We start from the raw sequence: 23,064 nt of genomic DNA, 5'->3' as shown, positions 1-23,064 counted from the left end.
GGCATGCAGCTCCAGGGCCAGCTAGGGCACCTAGGGACCAGGGTTCACACCTGGGGGAGAGCCAGGCAGGCGCTCAGAATGCAGTTCTAGTCAGTTAAAAATGGGCTCAGGTCCTGACTCCATTACCTCTTAACTTTAAGACCTTTGGTAAGGTACTTCATCTCTCTGGGTCTCTCTTTAAGTACTGAGGATAATAAAAATAAACCAAAAAAACAAATCGTTGCCACCGGGTTGATTCCAACTCATGGCAACCCCAGGTGTGCACAGTAGAACTGTGCTCCACAGGGATTCCAACTCATGGCAACCCCAGGTGTGTACAGTAGAACTGTGCTCCACAGGGATTCCAAGGCAGGGCAACCCCAGGTGTGCACAGTAGAACTGTGCTCCACAGGGATTCCAAGGCAGGGCAACCCCAGGTGTGCACAGTAGAACTGTGCTCCACAGGGATTCCAAGGCAGGGCAACCCCAGGTGTGCACAGTAGAACTGTGCTCCACAGGGATTCCAAGGCAGGGCAACCCCAGGTGTGCACAGTAGAACTGTGCTCCACAGGGATTCCAAGGCAGGGCAACCTCAGGTGTGCACAGTAGAACTGTGCTCCACAGGGATTCCAACTCATGGCAACCCCAGGTGTGCACAGTAGAACTGTGCTCCACAGGGATTCCAACTCATGGCAACCCCAGGTGTGCACAGTAGAACTGTGCTCCACAGGGATTCCAAGGCAGGGCAACCCCAGGTGTGCACAGTAGAACTGTGCTCCACAGGGATTCCAAGGCTGTGAACTTTTGGAAGGAGATCGCCAGGTATTTCTTCGGAGGTGCCTCTGGGTGGGTCTGAACTGCCTTTTGATGAGTAGTCGAGCACTTAACTGTTTGTGCCACCCAGGATTCCATACCTACGCTCAAAGGATTGTTGTGAAGAGGATGTTCGGTGAGGTACTGTACAGAAACTCTTAACACAATGCTAGGTGTGTGGCGACTGCTCTGTAAGCGGTAGGAGTAGTTGTCATTGTTGTTATTGGTCTTAATCTTCTATCTTGCACACAGTGCCTAGTATGGGGTAGGTGTCCAATGAATTCATTTGTCAAAGGAGCAAAGAATTGGCCGGTAAGGGATGAGTGTGGCCAGGGCCCTGAAGGAAGCTGATAAAGTGACTGGGAGGTCAGAAGAGGGGAAGAAGCCTCTGATTGTAATGGAAAAGATGACTCTGAGCTGTGCTTTGATGGCCAGGGAATATGAGAGAGGGCAACCGGGGGAAGGGGCAGAATAAGGCAAGGAAAGCCAGTGGGGAATTGGTGTGGGACACTTTTGGGATCTCAGGAGCAAGACCTTCATTCTAAAAATGGATCTTAAAGCTGGCTTGGCCCTTAGTTCACTGGACTTTGACTCTGTCCCTCCCCTCTCTGGGACTCAGTTGCTCCATCTGGAAAATGAGGAGATACATTTACACTCCCACCCCGAGCGTGGAAGGCAGTCGGAGGAACAGGACAGAGTCCTGGAGGCTCTGGAGCTGGACGAGTTGCCCTCATGGCTCCATACTTCTTTAGCTGTGTGACCAAAGGCCCTTCCACTCATGCATTCTGTGACTTAGTGACAGCCCAGAAAGGCTGTAGTTCAGATACTGAATTAAGTAACAGGTTTGTTTTCTTTCTTTGCAGCTGCCACCAAGTTAACTATGACTCATGGCAGCCCATTGTGTGTCAGAGTAGAACTGTGCTCCATGGGGTTTTCGGTGGTTGATTTTCCGGAAGCAGATCGCCAGGCCTTTCCTCCAAGGTGGCTCTGGGTGGACTTGAACCTTCAACCTTTCAGTTAGCAGCTGGGTACATGAACTGTTTTTATCACCTAGGGACTAGTGACAGATTTAAAAAAAAAACCCGTTGCCATTGAGTCGATTCCGACTCATAGTGACCCTATTGGACCGAGTAGAACTGCCCCCATAGAGTTTGCAACGAACAGCTGGTGGATTTGAACTGCTGACGTTTTTTGTTAGTGGCCTGAGCTCTTAACCACTGAGCCATCAGTGACAGATTAGGAGGGGGAAATGATGGAAGCGGCCAATAAAAAAGGAATGTTTTAAAACTCAGCCGCAAGAAAGAAATATTACTGATGGTTTCTTTGGCTAGTAGAACCACACATGATTTTTGGGGTCTTATTTAAAATTTTTGGTATAATTCACATTATCAGTAATGGGAATTTATTATTTTTATAGAGAAGGAAATTCCAATGAATAATATTATTAAAAAGAGAGTCAGAGGCCTGGGTTCTTGCTCTGGGATGGTCAGTTTCTGGTTTATGTGGCCTTGGCTAGGGTTTTCCTGGCAGGAGCCTGAGCATCAGGTCCACAGAAGTCCCTCTGGGCTCTGACACTGAGTTACTTCTGGGGGCTGGGTGTGGAGTCAGGAGCAGAAGTAGGTCCTGCCTCAGACCAGGGTTCCTGAGGTCACCCAGCAGTTTCGGGGCCCTCCTCGTGGATGGAGAATGTGATGTGCCTACTGGCTCCTGCACCCTGGCTGGGAGGGAGGGTGGCTGGAGAAACCGGTGGGCTGTGAGTCAATACAGTGCTGTGAGACGTCTGCGGAGGGGCAACTTCCCCCTCCCAACCCAGGAAGACCAGGCCTTGTGTGGCCTTAACCCTGAGAAGAACCAGATTTGACTGCCTAACTGTCCCCAGAGCCTCCTCCCTAAACCCCCCACCCAGACAGATGTGCAGATGGTGGGCATAGAAGCCGTTGAAGCTGCAGACAGGAAAGAAGACAGCACCCTACCTTTTGAAGTTCACAACGCCCTTTGGGATTCCCGTGGGAGTGTTGAAGGCAGGCAGGAGTTTCTGTCCCAGCTTGATGGCCTTTATTCGGAACACCTGTAAAGGAAGGTTCCCAGGGCACTGTGAATCGGATGGGATGGGCCACTCCAAAATGCTGCTGCCGGCAGGATAAATGAGCACACTCCCAGGATCATGGGTAGGAGGTAGTTCTGCATTAGGCTTGACAGTCAGACAGGCCTGGATGTGAACATGGCTCCCTGAACATGGCTCCCTGATTGTGTGGCCTTAGGTGAGTCACTTCTCTCTGACCCCAGGTTTCTTTGTCCATAAAATGAGGCTAACATTGCCTTCCTCAGAGGCTGTTGGGAGAAATGGGAATCAGGTAATACTGTGATGCTACTTAACGATGATGATTGTGCTTAGCGTGATCATTAGGAAGCTGAGGGAAAAACCAGTCAGGGCAGCAGGGACACCTCTAAATCCAGATGACGGCGTGGCCCAGAGGGGGTGGGCTTACCAATGGTTGGTGCCTGACCACACCACTGGGACCATGATGTCACTGGCTGAGTGTAAGGGAAAAGAGTGGTGCCATTTGAGCAGAGTGTAAAGAGCACTGGACTGGGAGCCAAGACTCTGGGTTCTAGTTCTTGCCACCCAAACTGACTTCTATGTACTTTTCTGCAGACCATGGCCTCCCTTTGGGTTCTGGTTTCTCCAAATGTAAAACAAGGGGAAGGGCTTGATGTTTCCAAGGGTCTTTCCACTTTGACATTCTTATTCTGCCCACTGTTCCCATTTTACAGATGGGGTATGAAGGCAGGGTGAATGACTTATCCCAAACCACCCACAGCATACCAAGGGCACCATAAAGAGGTTCCAGGTCTTAGGGATCCTGGTGAGCCTGTGACCCCCTAAACTGTGCATCTGAGATGTCTGATTAATTCAAAAGGGCCTGTGACCTTCTCATTCAGCAGTTTCCCTCCTAGGAATTTATTCTAAGGAAACAATAAAGATTTAATTTTATGTCTATTTATTCTGTTGTTGTCGTCGTTGTTAGGTACCGTCAAGTCAGTTCCGACTCATAGCAACCCTACGTGCAAGGGAACGAAACACTGCCCTGTCCTGCACCATCCTCACAATCGTTATGTTTGAGCCCGTTGTTGTAGCCACTGTGTCAATCCATTTTGTTGAAGGTCTTCTTCATTTTCGCCAACTTTTACTTTACCAAGCATGATGTCCTTTGATAATACGTCCAAAGTACGTGAGATGAAGTCTCGCCATCCTCCCTTCTAATGAGTGTTCTGGCTGTACTTCTTCCAAGACAGGTTTGTTCGTTCTTCTGTAGTCCACGGTATATTCAATATTCTTCACCAACACCATAATTCAAAGGCATCAATTCTTCTTCGGTCTTCCTTATTCATTGGCCAGCTTTCGCATGTATTTGAGGCAATTGAAAAATACCATGGCTTGGGTTATGCACACCTTAGTCCTTGTCAAGGATTGAATTATGTCCCCTGAAAACGTGTGTATCAGTTGGGCTGGGCCATGATTCCTGGTATTGTGTGATTTTCCTGTATGTTGTAAATCCTGCCTCTACGATGTTAATGAGGGAGGATGGGCTGCAGTTGTGTTAGTGAGGCAGGACTCAACCTACAAGATTGGATTGTGTCTTGAGGCAATCTCTTGAGATATGAAAGAAAGAAGTGAGCACAGAGACAGGGGACCTTGTACCACCAAGAAAGCAGCACTGGTAGCAGAGCTCATCCTTTGGACTCAGGATCCTGCGCAGAGAAGCTTCTAGTCTGGGGGAAGATTGATGAGAAGGCCAACAGAGAGAGAAAGCCTTCCCTTGGAGCTGACACCCTGAATTTGGACTTTTAGCCTACTTCACCGTGAAAAAATAAACTTCCCTTTGTTAAAGCCATCCACTTGTGGTATTTCTGTTATAGAAGCACTAGATGACTAAGACAGTCTTCAGTGTGACATCGTTGCTTTTTAACACTTAAAGTGTTAAAGTTACAACAGATTTTCCCAATGCAATACATCATTTGATTTCTTCACTGCTGCTTCTGTGGGTATTGATTGTGTGAAATGAAATCCTTGATAACATTAATGTTTTCTCTGTTTAACATGATGTTGCTTATTGGTCCAGTTGTGAGGATTTTTGTTTTCTTTTTTATGTTGAGATACAATCTATACTAAAGATTATAGTCTGATCTTCGTCTGTAAATGCTTCAAGCCCTCTTGATTTTGAGCAAACGAGGTTGTGTCATCTGCACATTCCAGGTTGTTGATGAGTTTTCCTCCAATCCAGATACCCCATTCTTCTTCACATAGTCCAGCTCCTCAGAATATTTGCTCATCATACAGACCGAATAAGTATGGTGAGAGCATACAACCCTGACACACCCCTTTCCTGATTTAAACCACGCAGTATCTCCTTGTTCTAGTCAAATGACTGCTTCTTTGTCTATATACAGGTTCCACATGAGCACAATTAAGTGTTCTGGAATTCCCATTCTTTCCAATGTTATTCATAATTTGTTATGATCCACACAGTTGAATGGCTTTGCATAGTCAATAAAACACAGGTAAACATCTTTCTGGTAGTCTCTGCTTTCAGCCAAGGTCCATCTGACATCAGCAATGATATGCCTCATTCCACATCCTCTTCTGAACCTGGCTTGAATTTCTGGCAGTTCCCTGTTGATGTATTGCTGCAACCACTTTTGAATCATTTTCAGCAAAATTTTACTTGCATGTGATATTAATGATTAAAAAAACTCCAAACCCATTCTGTCGAGTGGATTACGACTCATAGCAACCTTACAGGACAGAGTAGAATTACCCCATAAGGTTTCCAAGGAGTGGCTGGTGGATTTGAACTGCCGATCTTTCGGTTAGCAGCCAATTGTTTAACGACTGTGCCACCAAGGCTCCCAATATTAATGATATTGTTTGATAATTTCCGTATTCTGCTGGATTACTTTTCTTTGGAATGGGCACAAATATGGATCTCTTCCAGTCAGTTGGCCAGGTAGCTGTCTTTCAAATGTCTTGGCGTAGACGAGTGAGCACTTCCAGCACTGCATTGCCTTGTGGAAACATCTCCATTGGTATTCCATCAATTCCTGGAGACTTGTTTTTCGCCAATACCTTCAGTGCAGCTTGGACTTCTTCTTTCAATACAACAGGTTCTTGATCATATGTTACCTCCTGAAATGGCTGAATGTCGACCAATTCTTTTTGGTACAGTGACTCTGTGTATTCCTTCCATCTTCTTTTGATGCGTCCTGTTGTTCAATATTTTGCCCATAGCATTCTTCGATATTGTAACTCATGGCTTGAATTTTTTCTTCAGCTCTTTCAGCTTGAGAAATGTTGAGGGTGTTCTTCCCTTTTGGTTTTTTAACTCCAGGTCTTTGCACATGTCATCATAATACTTTACTTTGTCTTCTCGAGCCACCCTTTGAATTCTGTTCAGCTCTTTCATGTCATCATTCTATTCGATTTAGCTGTTCTGCATTTGAGAACAAGTTTCAGAGTCTCTTCTGACATCCATTTTGGGTCTTTTCTTTCTTTCCTGCCTCTTTAATGACCTTTCAACTTCTTCACGTATCATGTCCTTGATGTCATCCCACAACTTGTCTGGACTTTGGACATTAATGTTCAGTGCGTCAAATCTATTCTTGAGATGGTCTCTAAATTTAGGTAGGATATTCTCAAGATCATATTTTAGCTTCTGTGGACTTGTTTTAATTTTCTTCAGCTTCAACTGGAACTTATTTATGAACAATTGATGATCCGTTCCGCAGTCAGCCATTCATGTTGTTGAAAAAGGTATCTGCAATGATGAAGTCACTGGTCTTGCAAAATTCTATCATGTGACCTTCGGCGTTGTTTCTATCACCAAGGCCATATTTTCCAACTACTGATCCTTTCTTGTTTCCAACTTTCTTATTCCTATCACCAGTAATTATCAGTGCATCTTGACTGAATGTTCAATCAATTTCAGACTGCAAAAGTTGGTAAAGATCTTCCATTTCTTCATCTTTGGCCTTAGTGATTGGTGATTGGTGTGTAAATCTGAATAACAGTCATATTAACTGGTCTTCCTTGTAGGCTTATAGATATTATCCTATCACTGGCAATGTTATACTCCAGGATAGATCTTGATGTGTTTTTTTTGATGATGAATGCGATGCAATTCCTCTTCAGTTTGTCATTCCTGGCATAACAGACCATATGATTGTCCGATTCCAAATGACCAATACAAGTCCATTTCTGCTCACTAATGCCTAAGATATCAATCTTCATGCATTTCATTTCACTTTTGATGACTTCCAATTTTTCCTAGATTCATATTAAGTACATTTCATGTTCCAATTATTAATGGATGTTTGCAGCTATTTCTTCTCATTTTAAGTCATGCCACATCTGCAAATTAAGGTCTGGAAAGCTTGACTCCATCCACATCATTAAGGTCGACTCTACTTTGAGGAGGCAGCTTTTTCCCAGCTGTATTTTGAGTGCCTTCCAACCTGAGGGGCTCATCTTTTGGCACTGTATCAGACAATGTTCCACTGCTATTTATAAGCTTTTCACTATCCAATTTTTTCAGAAGTAGACCGCCAGGTCTTTATTCCTAGTCAGAAGATTTCAAAGGGTAGCTAGAGAAGACAAGGTAAAGTATTATAATGAAATGTGCAAAGACCCGGAGTTAGAAAACCAAACATGTTATCAGGAGGGATCAGTCTCTGGAGAAGGATCATGCTTGGTAGAGGGTCAGTGAAAAAGAGGAAGACCTTCAAAGAGATGGATTGACACAGTGGGTGCAACAATGGGCTCAAGCATAAAAACGATTGAGAGGATGGTGCAGGACCCGGCGGGGTTTTGCTCTGTTGTATATAGGGCCCCTATGAGTTGGAACTGACTTGACAGCACCTAACAACAGCATCTGTTTTTTTTTTTATGTATGTATGTATGTATGTATATGTGTGTGTATCTTTCTCTCTCCACACACACACACACATGCACACACACATTCACATACGCATGCATGAGGAAAGGATGGGAAGGAGATACACCATGGGCTCATGGATGATTTTTATTTTTTTCTTTTGGCTTATTGCTATTTTCTGTGCTATTTTTATAATAGAAAGAGGCCCACAATAAATGTTTTTTGTTTTTTCAGAAGATGAGAGCCAGCCCTAAGCAACCACTTCAGGTGGGAGACATGTTTCTTGTCACATCTGGAGTGTCAGGGTGGCCTGGTTTGCTGACCTCCTGAAGCTGATTCAAAACAGTCTTTTTGAGTTCTCTGAGCCGCGGGTGGAAACCCTGGTGGTGTAGTGGTTAAGTGCTACAGCTGCTAACCAAAGGGTCGGCAGTTTGAATCCGCCAGGCGCTCCTCGGAAACTCTATGGGGCAGTCCTACTCTGTCCTACAGGGTCACTGTGAGTTGGCGGCACTGGGTTTGGTTTGTTTGTTTTTTGAGCAGCGGGTGCAATTAAAACACGCTGAGGCAGCTGTGCAGGAAATGCGGGGGTGGGGGTTGGGGGTGGGGTGTTAAACCCCAAACCACCCGTTGCTGGTACTTTAAATTGAATTGTGGCTTTGAGAACTCTGAGTGGTGGGCGTGGTTCTCTTAGGCAGCTCTCAGTCGCTCTCCTGCCCTGAGGACTCTGAGCTAACTCCACTTAATTTCTCCTCTCTGCCAGCCAACCAGTTCCTGTCCCTGGAAAGCCCCAGAGAAGGCACTGCTCTAGGCTGGCATGGCAGGGTCTCAGCCACCTCAGGGAGGATGCTGGGTGAGCATGCGCGGACAGGACTAGTGCCCTGGGAATAGAGGCACACTGTTCATCTTGGTCATATCTAGGTGTAGCCGGGTGCCTTATCTACGTGATCTTCCATCCTTGCGCCAGCCTTGTAGGGAAGTTGTTGACCCATTTTGAGGATGAGAAAACTGAGTCTCAGAGAAGTGGCTTGTCCAAGGTCATGGAGCTAATAAGTGGTTCTTTTTTAGAACACCAAGCTGCCTCTCCAACATGGAGAGAGATGGCATTAGATAGCTATCGGCAAGCAGTGGGCAGTGGCCGTGGTTCCAGAATGGGGTGAGAGAAACAAGCAAGAATTCTGTTCTGTGAAGCGGAAAGGGCACTGTGCTGGGAGCCAGAGCTGAGGCCTGGGTCCTCCCACGTAGCAGCTGTGTGATCTTGGGTATACCATGCGCTGCCTCTGAGCCTTGGTTTCCTCATCTGCACGGTAGAACAGTGACATTTGCCCTGGCTGCTTCACAGGACTTTTGTGGAAATCAAATGAGAGGATGGATACAAGTGAATGCGCTTTATAAACTCTGAAGTGCTGTGCAATGCCATGTGGTTATGCTTGTTATTCTCATGGGAGTTGAGTCTCGGTAGGACTGGTCTACCCAGGGTGACTCTCCTGAAGGTTCCTTCTGAAGCAAAGAAGGGCCTCAGTCCAGGAAGGGGCACAGAGCACCCTTCAAAGTTCACTCCGTGAATATTTGTGGGAAATTTGAAGAATGGAAAGACCCACTCAACAAGCACCTACTTGAAGAGAGAAGGGAGGCCTGAATCCAGTGTGGCCCAGCCCTGGTAACAAGCAGTAACAAGGGGCCAGGCTGAACCAGGGCAACAACCAGGCATGAGGTGGAAAGGCCATAGGGTCGGGAGTCATAATCCTGCAATGCAAATCCCAGTGCAGCCCACGGAGACTGTGCAGCCCCGAGCGAGTTACTTCTCTCCAAGTCTCAGTTTCCTCATCTGCAAACTAGTGATAAGATTCAGGGCGTGGGGCTGTTGCGAGAATCAAACACGACACGTGCATACAGCACACAGCATGGTATCTGGCAGGTAGAAATGCCAGATATGATATCAGGATGGGGTGGCTGGAAGACAGGGCCTGCTCTGGTGACCTCACAAGCCTGCCAATCCGGGGACTTGGAGCCACCACTTCGGCGTCTCCCTGAGCTCTCTGATCTGTTTCTCCAGTCACAAGTGCACCTGTCCCCATGCCACTGTCTGGTCTTCATCTTGAGAAGTCAGGTTGATGGTCTCTTCTAGGAAATTGAGGCCTCAAAGCAAGTTCTCAGAGCCACAGACACCCTCAGAGACAAGATGCCATCTTGTCTCTGAATTCCTGAATTGCTGGTCCTCAAACCAACCCCTGCGAGCTAGGAGCTGCATCCCTCCCTCCCCTGCCCCTGCATCCCACCTACAGCTACCTACAACCACTAGCTGGAGGCTGGGCAAACGCCAGGGAAGAACATGGATGCCTTTTTTTCTGCTCGATCTGTCATTTTCCTGTCCTGAAGTTTTCAAATGAAATTCAGGCTCTGGGTGGCTCAAAGCCGAGGGTTCCCATCTACGATTATTTCTGGACAAATTGGTACAAGCAGTAATCTCTGCTGAGGAGATTATGCTTGATGGAGAGAAGCCTGAAGCTACTGGAGAGATAAAGCACATGCCTGTTGCCTCTAAACCCTCGACTTCACCCTGCACCGTCTTAACAGTTAAAGGGAAGTGGAAATGACTTTCTCAAAGAGCAGTGGTGGAGGTGAGGAGGGATCTTCCTGTGACTTGCCTTCCTCACCTCCTGGCTCCTCCATAGGGGGCAGACATAATGATTTGGCTCTGGGTATTTATACAGGAAGTGCAGGGAAAGAAAGGGCCGAGGTAGAAGAGTCATGCTGAGCAGGGAGGAACCTCAGAGTAACAGGGTGTAGAAATGACCAATGACCAGGTTTTGGGGACTCAGACAACCTTATCACCAGGTACTCAGCTATGCTTTTATGGACTTACAAGGAGGGGATGGAGATGCTCTGTGGGTTTTACAGTGTTTAGACTGGGTCAAACCCCTTCCTCCAATCCCATTTCACAGCAGCTCTTTGACCTAAGGAGGTATTAAGACCACCACCATGTTGGGGACCACCACCCGTCTCTCAGTTTGTTGTACTGTGGTGGCTTGCATGTTGTTATGATACTGGCAGCTATGCCACTGGTATTTCAAATACCAGCAGGGTCACCCATAGTGGACAGGTTTCACCAGAGCTTCCAGACTAAGACTAGGAAGAAAGGCTGCCTTTTTTACTTCCAAAGATTAGCCAGTGAAAACCCTATGGATCACGACAGAATGTTTTCTGATATAGTGTTGGAAGATAAGCCCCTAGACTGGAAGGCACTCAAAATGGTAGCAATAATGGACTTGAGCATAACAATGATCATGAAGAGGGCACAGGACCAGCAACATTTCTTTCTGTTGTACGTGGCAGTGCTGTTAGTTGGAGCCAACTCAACGATAACTAACAACAACATGTTGGGGAAGAAGTGAGGCCCAGGGATGCGTGAAGGGACTCCAACAAGGTGGGAAGGCAGGTGAGTGTGGCCTGAGGAACAAAATCAGGCTTTCTGACTCCAGGCCCAGGGCTCTGCCTTCTCATCACACTCCACACCCTCCTCCTGGAAGCCAACACAGCTCACCTGGGGCTGAGGCCTCATACTTACAATGTACAGAGCCACCCTACTACTGCTCAGGTCTTTTGTCTCTCAGATGTTTTGCCCCTCAAGACCTGGAGCTGGGGTCTGGCTGGTGGAGAGGCAGGAAGAGGGGGAGACCAAGGGATGGCTGTGGTAGGACAAAGCTGAGGGGCCCCAGGGGATGGAAATGGTGAAATAATGATCTTGGCTTCATCAGTCCCAGAGTGAACAATTGCGAAAACCACCCAGTTACTCCACAAGCACGACTGAGCCCAGACGTTTGCTGGGTGCTGTGTGAGGGGCTGAGTGGAGGGCAAGTGGATACAGTACTGTCCTCAGAGGATTTACTACCTACTGAGGGAGACAGAAAGAGCCCTAGTGGTGCAGTGGTTAAGTGCTCAGCTGCTAACCGGAAGGTCAGCAGTTTGAATCCACCAGCCGCTCTGTGGGAGAAAGTTGTGCCAGTCTGCTTCTGTGAAGATTGGAAACCCTATGGGGCAGTTCTACTCTGTCCTGTTGGGTCGCTATGAGTCGGAACCAACTTGAGGGTGGCGGGTTTGGTTTGGTTTTGGTGAAGATAGTCTGCTCCCTGGGCAGCAGAACCAAGGCATCAGAGAGACAGCAGGAAGCATCTTCAGGTGGAAAACAGGCCCTTGAGAAATCTGGGTGGGACACAGTAGCTGGGCAAATCTCCTGCCCCCTTGAACTGCTGTTTTCTCGGCGGTGAAATGAGGGGCTGAGACTGGATGACCTCCAAAGCCCTTTCCAGTCTGGACAGTCCAGGAGTTGTAACCCTGTGGTCATGAGGGTCTACTCACCTCTTCTCCGGTCAGGTAGAAGGCTGAGAGGAGTCCTCCGATGTAGCGGATGTTCACCTCAAACAAGGATGCCTCCCCGCTCTGTAGGACAGAGGAAGGAAGAAGGGAGGACAGTGCGGACACTCATGAGAGGCCTGCAGGGCTCCCAAAGGCAGCCAGGCCCCTGGAACCAGATCACCTCATCCCATACCCTGTCCATCTGGCCACACCTGCGCCCAGCTCCAGAGCATCCCTCAGTGGTCAGATAGTTTTCACACCAAAAGGTGAGAGGGATCAGTACCTGCCTGGCAGGCGCAAATGCACATTTACAGCATTTGGAATAAACACCGGCTTGGCTTCCTTCCTTCCCCAGCCCTTGCCGGAGGCCATTGGAACAAATGTGTGCTGGCTCTGCTCAGAGGCGCTCAGGAACCTGTGTGGGAGCTGCAGGCAGAAGCTTGTACCCTGACAGGAGGCAGTTCTCCTCTACTCCGGCCACGTCCCCATCCCAGGGAGGCCCCCAGCTTCACAGGAGGACAGGGCATCCCTTCCTGGGGGTCACAGGGCATGGGGAGGGTTCTCAGAGGTGGCTCCGGGGCCCACAGGGCAGGGCCCAGGCTAAGAGGGGAGCGGCGCCGGGCAGACACTTGTACCATAGTCAGCAATTTCTCAGGCCCTCAGTGCTATAGCCCTCGGGGCACACCCACGCTTGCCTTAATCATCTTTATTTTCTTTCCTAAGTCTGGACTGCAAATCATGGGTGTCGGGGCATCTTGCTGAGGCCCAGATCTGGGTTGAAATCCCACCTGAGCCCCTAACTCAGCTTTGGGACTTCGAGCAGGATGCCTTTTCCTGCCAGAGTTTCTTCCCTCTGTAGATGTGAATGACAAGGCTTCCCACCAGGTGGACGTGAGGGGGAGAAAGGCATGTAAAATGCAGCCCAGTGCCTAGTGTGGCCTTAATATATGGGGCCTGTCATTACCTCGTTTCCCTAGGTGCTCCCCGTGAATGCCTCCTACATCATGGTCTTTTATTATTGATAACAACAATATCAGTCCCTTTACCTGGGAGAACTTTTCCACTGACAAAGTACTTGTTTTCTTATTGTGGTAAAAACATAGGTAGCAAAACATCGGCCAACTGAACAATCTTCGCATGTACAATTCAGTGACGTTAATTACATTCATCATGGTGTTTAGCCATCACCCGTATCTGTTTCCAAATTTTTCCATCGCCCTTAACAGAAACTCAGTGTTCCCTTTTCCCCTCCCTCCTGCCAATCCCTGGTAACCACTAATAAACTTTGGTCCTTATATTGCTGTTGTGTGCTGTCAAGTAGATTCCAACTCACAGCGACCCTATTCACTGTGCCGACAGGGCTCCTTGTGGTCTCTTTACACCTGCCTATTCTAGATATTTCATCTATGTGCATCATTGACAAAGCCCTTTTGAAGCCACTTGCTCTTAACCTCACCATGCTCAGGCGTGTCAGTGTGACAGGTGCCCTCTTCCCCATTTGTCTGATGAGAAAGCTAAAGTTCAGAGAGGTGGTTTGGCCCCCATCTTGCCTTGTTCCAAGGACACTCCCTAGCCTGCCCCAGCCTGCCTGAATGTCCCCAGGCTCCCCTGGCTCTGCCACCACCTCACACCTCCTCTCCATCCAGAGAAGCCATGTCTGCAGAGGGGACGGGGTGGCCTGTGGAGATATTCCCCTTCCTTCTCCTTCCTCTGCCTTCTCCAATTCGACTGAGTAGGTAATGGGCGGATTCTGAACTTCCTCACCTCACACAGACTATCAGAAGTCACAGCAAGCATGGAAATAACCACACTAACCAGGATGACTAGGATGATACCATTTTACATATGTATTAGATTTTATAGTGTTATGAAATGCTTTTTACAGCCCTCATTGTGCTTAATCCTCACAACAAGCCTGTAAATTAGGCATTATTGTTGTTGTGAGGAGCCTGGTGGTGCAAAGTGAAGCAGTTGGTCAGCTGCTAACCGAAAAGTTGGAGGTTCAAACCCACCCAGCAGCTCTGTGGGAGAAAAGACCTGGTGATCTGCTCCTATAAAGATTACAGCCTAGAAAACACTATGGGGCAGTTCTACTCTGTACTATAGAGTGGCTATGAGTCAGAATAAACTTGATGGCACCTAACAACACCTAACGACAATAATAACATTGTTGTCATCTTATAGTTGAGGCAACTAAAGCTCAGGAATTTAAAATGACTTTTCTAAAGGGTGCAGAACAGCCAGGACTCAGGGTCTCCTGCCTTCCAGGGAAACGCTCTTGCACTGTTGCTCTTCCAGACCGCCCCCTGTGTTTCTCTGCCTGGCTCTGTGCCGGCAAATTGGCCTCTTTTAAGAGGTATAGGCCTCACTTTTGTACAAGCCACAGGAACCAAGCCCAGACCCGTTCCCTCAGGGCCTGTCGCTGGTGGAGCCTGGACAGAGCCCTGTGGTGTGTTTATCGTGACCTCCTGCCCCCTGTCATCTGTCTCCACTTCTCACTCCCCTGTGGTGAGCTGAGACCTCCAGGATCGATCAGTGGGGGTGAGGTCTGGCATTCAGGGCTTTTGTGACATCAAGACACATTACCATCCCCTCTGCAAGGCCCCTGTCCCTGACTCGGGATGCCCACAAGGATGAAAACCAAGGGGATCCCAAGCCTGACCACAGGCCTCTAACCAGGCGTGCCCTTGTCCCCATCTCAAGAGAGCTGTGCAGAGTGCTGGAGCAGCTCCAGGGAGATGAGCCGGCTTCTCCTGTCCGCAGAGCCATTTCCCCTGCAGCTGCTGTTCCATAGGATCGATTCTGTCCTACTTCCTGGGTGTGAGCAATAAGCCTAAGAGGAATGACGACTGAGACCCTGGGAAGAAGGTCATGGCTGTCCTCCCTTCCAGGGAAGGTGGCCAGGCTGGTCAATACTCTGGGCCCAGCCAGGGTGGTGGGGGGTTGTGGGAGGGTGATGTCTGAGGCTGGTCTTAGAGGAGGGGATGCGACACTGAGAGCACTGAAGCCCTGTTCAGGGATTGCTCTGCTGTGCAGTATCTGGGCCTCAGGGATGAGGGTGGAGCCCCGGGGCCTGTGACTCACCACGTTCAGGTGGAAACTCTCTTCAACCCAGGCCTTGGCTTCCTGGAACTCCTCCTTCAGCTCCATGAGGTAGAGGGTGTCAAGGGAATCAATGATCGTCACCCCACTGAGCCCTCCTGCAAGACAGAAAACCGAAGGCGTGACCCAGGGTCGTTCTTATCCACTCCATCCCCACTAAACAAGCCACAATCCCCAGGACCCATTCTAAATGCCTGGGTAGGCTCTAGGGCAACGGCTGGCCCCAGGCACGAGGCATGAGTCCAGGGGTGCCCCAGTGCCACCAAGACCCGGCATCCTCCGCATGGGCTGCTTCCTCCTCAGGGTGGCAAAGAGCAGGCAGGAGAGGCCGTGTTCACAGGCTGAGCCATTTCCCAGACCTTGATCCACTCTTGTACCAGTCAGCTAGTCAACTACCAAGGCTAGTCAGGTGCTCACCACCCTCCCGTGATGCTAGGGTCGGGGAGTGACCTGGCATTTGGCCTATAAAAATCTTTAAAAACATATAAGTCCTCTGACTTTTCAATTCCACTCTCTACTTTATTCTAACAAAAAAAAAGTTCATAAACAGTTAGCCAGGAGGATATTTACTGCAGTACCATAACAATGGGGGAAAAACCCACCTGTTGCCGTCAAGTGTATTCCAACTCATAGCGACCCTATAGGACAGAGCAGAACTGCCCATAGGGTTTCCAAGGCTATAATCTTTATGTAAGCAGACTGCCACATCTTTCTCCCATGGAGCAGTTGGTGGGTTCAAACAGCCAAGCTTTCAGTTAGCAGCTTTCAAACAGCCAAGCTTTCAGTTAGCAGAGCACTTAACCACTGCACCACCAGGGCTCCTACTGCACCACCAGGGCTCCTTAATAGGGGATTAGTTATATAAATTATGGCTCAAACAAAATGAGACGCTATGTAGTCATCCACGTGGGGGATGCAGGCCTGTGTTTATTTACTTGGAGGGCTATCTATGGGATCTGCTAAGTTAAAAAAAAAAAAAAAAAAGATTGCAAAAAAAGCACAGTCTAATCTCTTTGTTGTAAAACAAATTGTGTGTGTACAGAACTAAGCCTGGGAGAATGTGACCCAGTAGTTATCTCTGAGTGCTGAGATTATAGGTGCTTTCTGACTTCTTCAACTCCTGGATTATGTTTATGATCAGAAACGCATTCCTGTTTTTTTTTTTTTTTTGGAGGGGGAGGAAGAAGAAAAAGAAAGTTAGAGGAAAGAAACCCAACAAACGCACAAACCCCAGACTTCCTGGCAAGGCTTGCTCCAGGACGGTGAAGTATACACAGCGTGAGCTGAGACGACTGGCTACCACTGTTGGGTCTCAGAATCTAGTCAGGGGAGTGAAGGCTGAGGTAACCGCGCAGAACGACCACCTTCCACAACACACGCTGGGCATGTGGCACAATCAGGGCCTGGCGTGCAGGGGACTGGAAAGGAGGAGGGAAAGGAGAGATGTGCCTGGTACCAACCAGAGGGCTCCCTGGAAGAGATGGCTGCCTCCCAACAATTCCTTACAACTACAGAATTATTGCCGGGAGCAACAATTTCCTTTAGGGACCAGAGTGTAGGCCCCAAGAGGAGTCATTGTGTCTTCAGTGTCCTTTTTGCAGAGGGCTTGAAGCATTAAGAATCATAACCCCGTCCTCCCCTAGAGGAAACTCTTCTCACCGGTTCTCTGACAGGTGCTAAGGCCCACTTGAGCGTAAAGCACTGGCTTTGTGGGGCACCTTCAACATTCAGGGTTAGCATCTAATCTTAATTAGTGCTTCCCTAACTGCTCACTTGTGTTGAATTTGCAGGCAGAGATCCTTCTGAAACTCAAACACTTAACCACCTCTCTAGGCCAGGCAAGGTCTGATAAAGTCAGGCCTTCGAACTGGTTCGAACTGGTTCAGTCATGGCCGACAAAGTGAAACTGGAAGAGACCTGAATTTTTAAAATCTGGGTAAACCAGGACCATAACCGGAATGGGAAAAATTATGAGTTGAAGCCCTGGAATGGGAGACTCAGATGACGCGTAGTGAGCCCTTTTAGGAGCCTGACTCAGGAGACTGGACTATCGACAGGATTGTGGAGAGTGACACACATTCAAAGCGGCGCAGTGGGCGGCCATCTTTGAGCAGGGCACAACTGTTTCTGCTCTGCTCAAAATCCGATGGGCAAGAGATTTGGTTGCTATGCAACGTGTACACTGCTTTCATTTTCTAAAAGGGAGGTTAAGTCTCTAGCAGGGCTTCGACCTATAATTTTTCCCATTCTGTTTATTGTCCGGTTCCCCCAGATTTAAAAAACTATGGTCTGTTCTGCATTCGCTTCCTTGGCCATGACTAAGCTAGGTAGAACCTGTTTGAAGGGCCCAGCCAGGATAGAATGGGTGGGAGAGAGAGGTACCAGGAGGGAGAAAGATAAGGCTGGCAGTTAAAGAATCCATCTCCAGAGGGAAGGTTTGCAGTGGAGAGTGGAGGAAGAGGAATGCTGGGGAAAAGGAGTGCCTCCCCAATTCTGAGTCACAGGTCCTGGGATAGCTTTTGTATTTGGGTTGAAGTGAATTTCCAGAATATGAATCCCTCCCACACTCAAGGACTGGTATGAAAACACATCCTAAAGCTAAACAGAGTTGATTCTTTTTGGGTTTATCTGGGGCTGCTTCCCCTGTAGGCATCCAGGGCTAGAGTGTGGTTCATAGGCACTTTCTCACCCTGTTGAGGTGCTCAGGCCACAGAGCATGGGGCCTGGTGTCCACACTCCTGGCTCTGAAGCTGGGGTCACTCCTGTTCCCTCACAGGGCCTCAGTCCTGATTCTTTAAGGGGCTGGAGGGATTTTCAAAATCCCTCTACCCAAGCCCTTCATTTCACAGATGAGGACCCCCGAGAGGGGCTAGGGTACATCCAAGATTAGACAGAGAAGGAAGGAGCAGCGGGCTCTGGCTCATGCAGTGCTTCCACCGCCCAGCATGGCCTCTCAATTCTCCATGCAAACAGTTTCAGATCTGATTGCTAACCCATCCCATCTCACAACCTGCAGCGGGCAGGAGGCCACTACGATCAGTTACAGCTCGAAGAGCTGAGAATTCTTTAAGGCCAGGGGTGAGGTGCCCCAGAATATCTGGTTTCTGCACCCTGTCCTGGGCAGCCTGGTGTTTTCACCCCACAGGTCCTCCTTCCCCTGCGCCAAGCATGAGCCCAGAGGCCCAAGGACCTTGGCTGGGCCAGGCAGGCAACCAGGGCTCCTTGTGACCCGCTCTGCCCTGTGACAACCCTGGGGACATTCTCCTTCCCAAATGCTCCCAATCGGGCTCGCTGCTGAGACGGCTAAGAGATTTGTCTGCCCTTGTTCTCAGGTTCCTGAATCCTTCTCTCAGTTGATCTCCCACCCTGGCCCCCACCTACCACACAGCTGGGCTGCAGTCCAGCAAGGCACTTATTGGAAAGCCTTTCATTTCAGGCCACAAGTCACCCTGTGGCCAGGCTAGGCAGGAGAGAAGGTCCTATCCTGAATTCAACTCTATCAGCACCTGCAGCTCCCCAGGGCTGCTCCCCAGGGGAGAAGACACATGACTTCACAGGAAACAGGCCCACCATTCATATGCAAAGAGCCAACAGGGCACAAAAAGTCAGGCAGCCAGCTTGGAAGCCTCCCTGGGCCTGGGGCAGGTTCCAGGTTGGCTCTATCCCAGCTCCCACCTGTACCCTCCCTGTTCACAAGGACTCCCTTCTTGCCAGGGCAGGCCCTGGAATCAGACCGCCCCAGGTTCAAATCCCAGCTTGGGCCAGCAACCCATATGCCTAAGTTTCAAAGTCCTCATCTGTAAAATGAAGTTAAGACCTCTGAGCTATGGTAAATACATTGTACACCTGCCTGGCATAAATACATCTGTATGTGCCTGGCACAGAGTAAGTACTTGATAAATCAGTTTCCTGTTCTTATGTCTGGGGTCTCTTAGCTCACCTAGAGACACTGGTCTGGCCAGGGAGTGGGGAGAGGGGGATGAGATATGGGAGGCTCTCTTGCACCTTCCCTTTGAGGGGTAATGGTTGCTCCATCCTGCTGTTCTGCTCTTCGACTGGCTTTGGTGGCAGGGAGATGTGGGTTTGAATCTTAGCTCCTTTTTCAGTTGTGTGCTGGGGTGAGTCACTTTGCCTCTTGAGCCTCATTTTCCTCATCTGTAAGATGGGGATAACAGTAAGACCTATCTCATTAGGCTGCTGGGAGGACTGAATGGAGCAGTGGATGGAAAGAAGTTGACACATGTGAACTCAGCCCAATAAAAAGAAGTGGGAATGTGTGGCCCTCATCACCCCTGACTGGTCCCTCTGCTAAGGCCTCTGGGCTGGTAAGGTCTTGTGGTGCTCCTGAAGGTCAGCAAGGCCTGTGATATTGCTCTTAGGCAGTGCGGGCAGGAGGCTGCAGCATATGCAACTCTTGGCCCAACTTCAAAGAAAATGACACATGGGTCCTATCTGTCGCTAAGGCCATCAATATCCTGACCTAACATGCATCTGACTCCAAAAGGGTCTTACTGCCTCCAGGACCCCTTCTCCTCTGATTCACCCTGTACCTTGTTGCCTGACCTGTCTTCCTAGAACCAGCTTCAACTATGTCCCTCCCCAGCTCGGGAACCTACAATGGCTCCCCAGTACCCGTGCAATAAGGCTTGTGAAGCCTTTTGGGTCTGTCCCAAAGGAGATTGTTAATCTCATCTCCCATCAAGCTCTGCTGCCTGACACATGTTGTACGCCCCTGCCTCCATGCTTCTGAACATGTGGTCTCCTCTGCCAAGCCCGCCTCTCAGCATGTTCCAAGTCTACACATTCTTCAAGGTCCACTTCCCACTGGCAGCCTTCCCTGATTCCACCAGCTGTAAGTAACCTCCCCCTGCCCAAAAGGTGCCCACAGCACTTTCTTGGGCCTCTCGCTCAGGCACCCATCGCTCCTCCTGCACTGTGGGGCTTTGTCTCACTCTCTCACTAGATGGGGAGCTCCTTGAGGACAAGGGTTGCCCACTGCCTATCCTGCCCCCACCCCAAACTTCTCAGCCTTGTCTACAACGAACCCCAATGGCCAGGTTCCCCCAACCCAAATGGGCCACTTGCTATTCCCTGCGGCCTCCTCACACACCCCACTTTTTCAACTTCATCAAACTGTGTTGGGAATTGCTCTCCCCCCAACCGATTCTACCTGCGTCAGTGGACATCTACAGCCCATCTCACATGCTCCCTCCCCTAGGAAGCCACGCTGATCTGCACCCCACAGTCTGCATGAAGTCTCACCCTTAGGTGTCCAGCCTGATGCCTCCTGCTTGGAGCCCTTGCATGTCTGCACTGTGCACACCTCCATCTCCAGTGCAAAGCCGCCTTCCTCGTTATCACTATAAGGGGGTCATCAATTTACTTGTCCCTGTTCCCTCCATAATAGAAGGGGATCCAGCCTACTCAGAGTTGTCCCCATATTGAAGACACGGCTGCCGCACGAAGGCAGGAAGCCAGGCTGGTCCATCCCTGGCATCGTAGTTGCTCTGTGGTGGATCCTGGTCTGTTCCTGGCATCATGGTTGCTCTGTGGTGGATCTTGGTCTGTCCCTGGCATCATGGTTGCTCTGTGGTGGATCTTGGTCTGTCCCTGGCATCATGGTTGCTCTGTGCTGGATTCTGGTCCATCCCTGGCATCATGGTTGCTCTGTGCTGGATTCTGGTCCACCCCTGGCATCATGGTTGCTCTGTGGTGGATCCTGGTCTGTTCCTGGCATCATAGTTGCTCCGTGCTGGATCTTGGTCCATCCGTGGCATCATGGTTGCTCTGTGGTGGATCCTGGTTTGTCCCTGGCATCATGGTTGCACCATGCTGGATCTTGGTCCATCCCTGGCATCATGATTGCTCCATGCTAGGATGGACCAGGATCTAGCATGGTTGTTCCATGCTAGATCCTGGTCCGTCCCTGGCATCATGGTTGTTCCATACTAGATCCTGGTCCGTCCCTGGCATCACGGTTGCTCTGTGCTAGATTCTGGCGTTCAGGATGCCACCGTTCATCTTGCTCCTCCTTCTAACCCTGTGATTCCTTCTTCCCAGTCTCCTTTGCTGGTTTCTCCTCATTTCCCCAACCTCTAAAGACTGGGGTACCCCAGAGCTCAGCCTCTGAACTTCTTTTCTTCTCCGTCCTCATTCTTTTTCTTAGTGATTCCATCTGATCTCACAGCTTTAAACCCCAACCACATTCTGATGATCCCCACATTTAAGTTTTCAGCCTGAACTTTGCCCCCGAGCCCCAGACTCACATGTCCAACTCCCTCCTCACATTTCCACTTGGAAGTCCCACAGGCATCTCATGCTTAACTTGCATGAGCTGAAACGGACTTGACAGTAAGTGGTAAAAGCAAATCCTACTACTCCCTCCAAACCTGTTCCACAGTCTTCCCTCTTGATAAATGCTGACTCCCTCCTCCCAGTGGCTATGGCCCCAAGCCCTTGATTCAGTCCTGCCTCCCACTCCTACATCCAATTCTACAGCAAATCCTATTGACTCCACCTTCACAAGATTCCCAGACTCTGCCCATGTCACATCACCTCCTTTGGTCCAGTCGCCTTCCTCTCTCTCTTGGAGTGTTACAAGGGCCTCCTACCTGCCCCCTTGGCTTCTACCCTCGTTGCCCTCCCCAGTCTGTCCTCAACATAGCAGCCAGAGGGGTCCTTTAAGAATGCAAGTCAGGTCATGCCACTCCTCTGCTCCAAAATCTGCATGACTCCCGTGTGACTCCCATTAAAAAGGTGAAGTCCTCACAGTCACTGACAAGACCCCCTGGCTTCCTCTCTGCCCCTTCTCCCATTCCCCCCAACCCTTCCTCACTCCCTCCACTCCAACCGCTCGCTGCTCCTTGAACCCTTCAAGCCTGCTCCCTGCTTAGGCTTTGGCACTTCAGATCGCTCTGCTAAAATTGCACCTTCCTGATTATGGACTGACCTGTGCCCCCCAAAAATGTGTAACAACTTGGCTAGGCCATGTTTCCCAGTATTGTGTGACTGTCCACCATTTTGTCATCTGATGTGATTTTTCTCTGTGTTGTAAATCCTACCTCTGATGTTAGTGAGGCAGGATTAGCGGCAGTTATTATGTTAACGAGTTAGGGCTCAACCTACAAGATTAGGTTGTGTCTTAAGTCAATGTCTTTTGAGATATAAAACAGAAGCAAGCAGAGAGACAGGGGGGACCTCATACCACCAAGAAAGCAGTGCTGGGAGCAGAACACGTCCTTTGGACTCTCCTGCACAGAGAAGCTCCTAGACAAGGGGAAGATTGTTGACAAGGACCTTCCTCCAGAGCCCACAGAGAAAGAAAGCCTTTCCCTGGAGCTGGCGCCCTGAATTCAGACTTCTAGGCTACTAGATTGTGAGAGAATAAATTTCCGTTTGTTAAAGCCATCCACTTGTGGTATTTCTGTTATAGCAGTGCTAGATAACTGAGATACCCCCATAGCCATTCCCTTATTCTGCTTTATTTTTTCTTTATCACTAGGGGACATAATACAGTGACTTGCTTGCTTGCTTGCTATCTGTCTTTCCCAATAGGGTGTAAGCTACTGGAGGGGAGGAGCCTATCTTGTTCACTGCTGTATCCCACGCCCAGCACACTGCCCAGTTCATCGCAGGGGCCTCTGAGTATTTGGGGATAAAGGGCTCCTTCCCACTGGGTGGAGAGGGCTTCCAAAGGGGCTTTGGCTCATTCACGTAGCTCAGTGCCTGATGGAGCTCAAGATGAATGTGTCCAGTTGAACACATTACCTCTGCAGGCAAAAGCATGTTCAGGGCAAGGTTAACTGCCTATGCTAGGGGCTGGTGCCAGAAGACAAAGCAAACCCTCCACCAAGCTGTGGCCAGATCAGCCACGCTGACTGACTGC

The 23,064-nt window shown here is 49.3% G+C and overlaps 1 protein-coding gene across 3 annotated transcripts in view; it reads right to left on the bottom strand.

The window, feature by feature from the left end:
• Positions 1–23,064, bottom strand: part of MAN1C1 (mannosidase alpha class 1C member 1) — a 174,396-nt gene that overhangs the window by 31,414 nt on the left and 119,918 nt on the right. For all 3 annotated transcript variants that reach the window (XM_049878313.1, XM_049878315.1, XM_049878316.1), the window contains 3 exons: positions 15,162–15,277; positions 12,081–12,161; positions 2,766–2,860 (listed from right to left, as the gene is read on the bottom strand). In XM_049878313.1, the coding sequence (XP_049734270.1) occupies positions 2,766–2,860; positions 12,081–12,161; positions 15,162–15,277 (292 nt within the window). The remainder of the gene's footprint in view (positions 1–2,765; positions 2,861–12,080; positions 12,162–15,161; positions 15,278–23,064) is intronic.

The sequence above is a fragment of the Elephas maximus genome, chromosome 3 (assembly GCF_024166365.1).
Source record: "Elephas maximus indicus isolate mEleMax1 chromosome 3, mEleMax1 primary haplotype, whole genome shotgun sequence".
Classification (NCBI taxonomy): domain Eukaryota; kingdom Metazoa; phylum Chordata; class Mammalia; order Proboscidea; family Elephantidae; genus Elephas; species Elephas maximus.
This window is presented reverse-complemented; position numbering and strand designations above follow the sequence as displayed.